Source organism: Octodon degus, unplaced genomic scaffold (assembly GCF_000260255.1).
Source record: "Octodon degus isolate 3935 unplaced genomic scaffold, OctDeg1.0 scaffold00022, whole genome shotgun sequence".
Taxonomy (NCBI): domain Eukaryota; kingdom Metazoa; phylum Chordata; class Mammalia; order Rodentia; family Octodontidae; genus Octodon; species Octodon degus.
Window position 1 is genome coordinate 7,620,232 of NW_004524598.1, and position 7,009 is coordinate 7,627,240.

At 36.6% G+C, this 7,009-nt stretch overlaps 1 protein-coding gene across 2 annotated transcripts in view; it reads left to right on the forward strand.

The window, feature by feature from the left end:
• The window catches only part of Map3k7 (mitogen-activated protein kinase kinase kinase 7), a 59,472-nt gene that overhangs the window by 9,295 nt on the left and 43,168 nt on the right, over positions 1-7,009 (forward strand). For both annotated transcript variants that reach the window (XM_004628198.2, XM_004628199.2), the window contains exons 2-5: positions 149-259; positions 2,480-2,545; positions 3,100-3,145; positions 4,098-4,236. In XM_004628198.2, coding sequence (XP_004628255.1) covers positions 149-259; positions 2,480-2,545; positions 3,100-3,145; positions 4,098-4,236 — 362 coding nt within the window. The remainder of the gene's footprint in view (positions 1-148; positions 260-2,479; positions 2,546-3,099; positions 3,146-4,097; positions 4,237-7,009) is intronic.

Here is a 7,009-nt window from a genome sequence, read left to right on the forward strand (position 1 = left end):
TCCACTGAGCCATCTCCCCAGCCCCTAAATTATCAGTGTCAATGTTCTATGTTGGAGTGGACTTGCTTCTGATTCATGTGGCTTTTTCTTTAAACTTGGGTTTTTTTTTCTTTGCTTCTGATTCGTGTGGATTTTTCTTTAAATTCAGGTTGTTGGAAGAGGAGCCTTTGGAGTAGTTTGCAAAGCAAAGTGGAGAGCAAAAGATGTTGCTATTAAGCAAATAGAAAGCGAATCTGAGAGGAAAGCTTTTATTGTAGAGGTAAGTTGAGATGTTCTTTCTGCAATTCTTCACTTGAGGCACTGAGTTTAACCCTGAAAGGCATACCACTTCATTTGTCATTTCTCTATAAATGGCTTCAGCAGTTTTGTTGAGCCAGAGGTGGAGTGTAGGAACATTGTCATTCATATTTTTAATTCTGACTTAAAATTATGGGGAAACAGATTTCCTATATAAATGAATTCACCCTTGAAGTAATGTGTAGTCTCATCCATGGAATTTAAATCTATTTCAAGACATCATATTTTAATTTTGAAATGAAAAAGATGTGATATTCTTTCCCACTATCTAAAATTAAGATGGGAAATTCTATGCACACATTTTTAGTTGATTTTTTTTTAGAAGTTCAAGTGACATTAAGGAAAAATAAGTTCAGATTTGCTTTTTCCTTAGCGTGAATATTTATGGTTTTGTTCTTTCACTGATAGAATGCTGAAGGAAAATTCAATAAGATTGTTTTATCAGATTTATTCCTTATTTTATTAAATTTGTTTTACTCTATATTAGACCAGCATATTTGATCAAATCAACATTATATCACTTAAGTAGCTAAACTTACGTCTTGTGCCCTTCTGAATTTATATGCTTTCTTTTAATATAATTTTAAAATATACAGTATTTGGGCCAGTGGTATAGCACAACAGCACAGCACCTGCCTAGCAAGCACAAGGTCCTGAGTTCGATTCCTGGTCCCAAAACAATAATATAAAATAAAACAATGTGCTTCATACTTTTAATATATAACAGAAATGAAAACTTAATTGTGTTGTAGTAAAGTAATTTGACCTGGCTGCAGAGAACAACACTGCTGAATGGTTTAATGCCAAACTTCAATCCCCTGTATTTCCCCTTGCCTAATTTTCTGCTTCCCAGAGATAACTACTTAAAGTTTATCTCTTCCTTGGTGTTTGGTGTCCCCCAATCGAGCCACTGCTTTGTTATACCTTCTCTAAAGAGTCACTGTAGCCCCTGTCTGCTGAGGAGGCTCTAAGACAGTCATCAAGCTTGAAGTCAGGGAAGGGCTCCTTGCAGCCTTCAGCCACTCCCCCCAACTCCCCTACCCCCTGATTATTAAGTGCCTGATGCTATCATTCTGTTTCTTGTCTCTTGGAAGTTTTGAGTTAAATCTGGTTATTCTCAGTTTTTCCATTACAGTTTATGTTATAACTCACGTCTTCGGGGTCTACATTGTCAATTACTGCTACTATATAATTAACAGTAATTAGTGGTATTTTTCGGTCAAGATAAAAATTCCATAAATATTGGCTATAGAGGAATAAAGCATTATGTAGCATATAGTAAAAAAAGTGGACTTCATATGAGCTTGCAGTATAATGTAGGTAAAAGGAGGAAGAAGAGACAGGAAAAAGGAAAAAAAAAGAAGCAAGAAACAGCTTTTTTCAGGGAGGTGCACTAGTAGTAGAAGCCTGAGCTGTGGGGAATGGGAGAGGCGTATAGCTAAGCCACTCCCTGACCTCAGCGAGTCATTGGCTCAGGGAAGATTGAAACTGGAAGTGAGAGGACAAGCCAGGAGAAGGCCGCAGTAATTACTGCAGCAGTGCAGGTTAGAATTACTAAGGCAGCAGGAATGGAGAAGAGGAAATTAGTTCAAGACAGAAAATGAAATTGGAGCCAAGTATGCACAAAGAATACACATTTTGAAGTCATGCAGTCCAAGAAAGTTCAGACTCTCGCTGTAGGATTTTTCACAGCTCATTTAATTCTTTCTAAACCTTAACCTTTAGGTCTCATCTTTAAAATAAAAAAGGTAATGCCTATCTTTTAGAGCTAGGATAATTATAACAGCAGTGCCATACAGAGCGAGCAGACTCTTCTGCTGTACCTGCAGGTGACGACAGGAGCGTGGCTTTGGGCTTAGACCCAGTGCTGTGTCTGGATTATGTCTTAGTGTGGCTTCCTGATTACTTTCTTCCACGTATTACGCCTTCTTCATAGCTCCCATTCCAGCACTTTGCATATTGCTGTAATTATCTGTGTATGTGTCTGTCTTCGGAACAGTGATTCTCGGCCACTACGGTGAGGCATTTGTTTCTGGAGCCTGTGATTACAATGCTTACTCCATGGTAAGCAGTAATTGTTGAATGAGTTAAAAAAATACTTGGTATACAACCTTAATGATTTTAACAGTGTTCTGAAATCATCTCAAAAATGACGTTAAAAGCATCCCTAATTTGTTTACAGCTTCGGCAGTTGTCCCGTGTGAACCATCCTAATATTGTTAAGTTGTATGGAGCCTGCCTGAATCCAGTAAGTGTGACTTTTGTTGTGATCTGGAAGATGGAGACAGGAGTAGTTTGTGAAGCTGTTTTGATCTGCTGTCTTATATACATTTCTGAAAAGGTTGTATTTTATGCATTTAATTTGTTTCTAGTCTTCTAGCAAAGCAGTATATTGGAAAAATTGTTTTGGCTGATCTTATCCACAAACTTACCTTGTGAGGCTTTGGAAAACTTGAGAATGTCTATGTATCAGCACTGAAGAAGGTCCCCAAAAACCTTGTGATTATGTTTTTAATGTGTAATTCCACTCGTAGTGCTTCTAGAAGACAAGATCTAGGGTCATAGACACCTGTCTTTTTTTTTTTTTTTTTTTTTTTTTTTTTTTTTTTTTTTTGCCTATAATGTGTTTCACATAAATAGAGCCCAAAAGAGTAATTTTTAATGCATCTTTAAAATTAAGAGATTAAAATAATTATGTCACCTTCTGGGCCCCTAAGCTGCTATAGGCCCAGAGCTGCTGTAGGCCCCTAAGCTGTCACCTTCTGGGCCCCAGCTAATTCTTCTGGCACGCATTTCTTTTAGGTGTGTCTTGTGATGGAATATGCTGAAGGGGGCTCTTTATATAATGGTGAGTATCATTATATCTTTAAATAGTAGATACAGTCTGAAAGCTTTGAATATAAACTGTAGGCAACTTAATGTCTTTTACCATTTACCAGCAGAATTCCAAAAGAAACTTTTTAAAGGTTAAAATTAAAACATAAGGTGCTACCTTGGTACATGAAATTTAGAAGTCTTAACAATTTTTTAAATTACGATAAAAAGCACTTGAAGTAAATTTTGCTGTTTCAATAGATTTTAAAATACCTTCAGAAGTTTTTACTTTGTGCCTCCTTTTAACATTGAGCCTCCTCACTTTAGAGCTAACCATGCTTCCCCATCACTCTGCTTACTTTAAAAAAAAATCCTAAAAAGTCAATTCACTAATCACTTTAATTGTAACAATTACAGTTTTGTGTATCACATATTACATATTTATTCCACAGATTTTTCACCTTAAATGTATCAACCATATATAAGTATAATCTATTTTAGTAAGTTACATTTATTTTTAAAGTAATATTTTATGTAAATTTTTGCCTATGCCTGTGTTTCTTATTGTTGATGGGTACCTAATACTCCATTGTTTTGTTGTGTTGAATTACAAGTTTTAACTAGTAATATAGTTATAAGCATCTTGTTGTGCCGATTCTTGTTTCTGTATTTTTGCTCCATGATGCAGATATTCATAATTTTTATTTTTGTGGAAAGCTATTAATTTGAAAAATGTGATACTGTATATTTTTACTTGGATGTATGAATAATATTCAATAGAGATCCTTTTCAAGATTAAATACTTAGATAACAGTTATCTACTCAACATTATTAGATATTTTCAACTTGTTCATTTAGAAACAAAAGGAGGACTAATGGGAACATATGTAGACAAATGCCCACTCCTGTTGTATTAGTGCTTGTACTCCACATTGCTTCTTTTATATGCAATAAAATTCTTTTTAGTTTGTGCCTTTCTTTCGTAGTGCTGCATGGTGCCGAACCATTGCCGTATTACACTGCTGCCCATGCGATGAGCTGGTGTTTGCAGTGTTCCCAGGGAGTGGCTTATCTACACAGCATGCAACCCAAAGCTCTAATTCACAGAGACCTGAAACCACCAAAGTAAGTTTCGTGTGTGTGTGTGTGTGTGTGTGTGTGCACGCGCGGCATGCTCATACACCAAGAATCTAACTCAGGCCCTCATGCTTGCCAGGCGAGCACCGAGCCCCTGAGCTTTACCCCTAGCCCAGTAAGTTCTGTCATGTGACATCCGGCTTCCCACCCTCTGATCTTTTGCCTACTTCCCCCCCCCCCATTCAAGGTAATTATGGCCCAGGAGCTTCTCTTTTCTCTTCCCTTTTGGTTTATTCAAGAATATTTATTTTTCATCCCCTTTCATCATTTAGTTATCTGAGCTTACATTTTAGGATGTTGTTTTTATGGAGGATTTTTATTTTTAATAACTCCTACCTTAGGTACTGGATGTCATGCGGGTCCCACCCCTGGGCCTGCTGAGCTGGCCACCAAGTCTCCAGGCATGGGGACACACGCCTGTAAGCCCAGCACTGGCGAGGCTGAAAACAGGAGGATCATTATGAGTCTGAGCTGCATAGTGAGACCCTATACAAAATACATTGTTAAAATTTATTTTTAAAACAACTCCTGCTTTAGATTATTATAATTTTGGAATATTAGCTGGAAGATCTTACTTTGCACCAACAGTATCTTGCTACTAGCATTAGTTTTTTGAGAGCAAAAGAAGTCTGACTTACTGTCCTAGCAACTAGCACAGTATTCATACGTGGTAGATATTCTGCAAAACTTTGTAGAGTGATATTACTTGTCTTTTTAGGGGAAAACAAACACTTTCTGTCAGGTGAATAGAAACTGAAAATATTCCCAGATTTCTCCATATTAAGAATCCTTTGAAGTGAAAGAACTTTACAGTTCCTTAAAAAGCTAAAGCTAGCACCTGTGGTGTTGGGAATATAGTTCAGCAGCATAGCGCCTGCATTACAAGCCGAAGGTCCTGAGTTCAGTCACTAGCACCAGAAAAAAAACAAACCTAGAACCAAGGGATGTAGCTCAGTGATAGAGCATGTGCATGACATACTGTAGTTCTGGATTCAATCCCTGGTACCAAAAAAGAAAAAAAGAAAGGATATATGAGAAATGTATTCTTCCTTTTTTTCTTCTTTACTCAGATGTGAACAGAAATGCCTTCACATACCTTCTTGCCTCTACTGTCCCGTCAGTCTTCAGCTAGGAGATTTTGCACTCACAGAGTAATAGTACTGTCATAAATTATTCTATCCTCTTATTTATTTATTTATTTATTTATTTATTTATTAATGTATTTGGTTGTTGCAGGGTCTCAGTGCCTAGCTTGGACTCTTAGTGATCCTCCTACTTTCAGCCTCCCCGCACTGGGGTTACGGGTCTGTGCCACTGCGCCCGGACTCTGGCCAGCTCAGCCCACCACAGGGGCAGGGCTTGAACCGTGGTCCCAGCACCTGCCTAAGTGCCTAAGCAGGCGCTTCAGGCCACTGTACCTCATCAACCCCTGTTCCATCCTCCTGATACTGATTTAAAGCATCCTTTCTGGATCTCATTTTCACATCTAATCTGATACATTCTACATAGGCTTCAAATTTTAGAATCTAATTGTTAGTACTAAATAACATTTCTTTTCAGCTTCCAGCCTAAAGTGATTTCTATTTTACAAATCCCTGATAAAATAACACTTAAGCTCTAAAATGTATTTTTATTTTTGTCTATAAAGATAATTTAAATTTAGTTTTCAGTGAGCCTTCATTGTCGTGCTTAGGGTTGGTAGAAATCCCATGAATAAGGAAACACTAATGTGAAAGTTACTCAAAACACAATTGTGCTGTAGTAAATTGATGTACTAGGTTGAAACGAGGAAACCAGTTACAGAGTACTTATAATTGTCTTGAGTGAAGAGTAGGAATTTGAACAAGAACAATGGGACAGGAGAACAAGTTTTTTGTTGAATTATATTTAGAGACAAATTGCATTAAGTATTTTTTTTTCACTTCAATTATCGTAGAAGTATTTTTGGTAGTATGAAAATGTGAATAGCAGTTTATCTAATTTATCTTTCTGACATTAGACTAAAAGAGAGCTGATTTTCAAAATTTCTCCAGTTAGAATTAAAGTGCAAAACTTATATGAAAAGTTTATACAACTTATGATAAAGTAAGCCTCCATGTGCTGACTGCCATGCTACTACAGTGACTATGCAAATTATATTACCTATCTCTAGTTCTGCTTGTCAAGAAAAGCAAAATCTTCTAAGGAAAGATATACTACTTGGTAAATATAGTTGGGTAATAACACGGACTCTTAAGTTCAGAAAAGTTTCAAGAAATCTTTCATTAGATCATTTTTTTTTTTTAAAAAATGATCTAATGAAAGATTAGATCATTTACTGGAGAGACATACCTCTTCATAGGTATATTATCCAATATACTAACACGGGAGAGATCACATCCCCTTGTTTACGGATACATTAATATTCCTTACCCTGCCCGGCCTTCAAAACATAATAGTATACAAAATATAAAGTATCTTAAATATTATAAAAATTGCAAAAAAAAATAGAACGTATGAAAATATTTTTATCCATGTTTTCCCTCCTTGTTGAGAGGCAGCCTAGTTCACCTTGAGTTCGTAACTGTTAAGTGGGTAGGAATATGCCCTGCCTAATAATATTCTGTCCCGGAGGAGCTTAAATAAAACATAGTAGTTGCAGAAGAGGATAAGCACCATAGAAAGTGTGTGGTTCCACTTCTCCGACCGCAGCAAGTAATAGAGCTGGTAGAAGACAACACTTCCTTCAGTAAGGATAAGTAGATTTAACAGCCTTAATGGA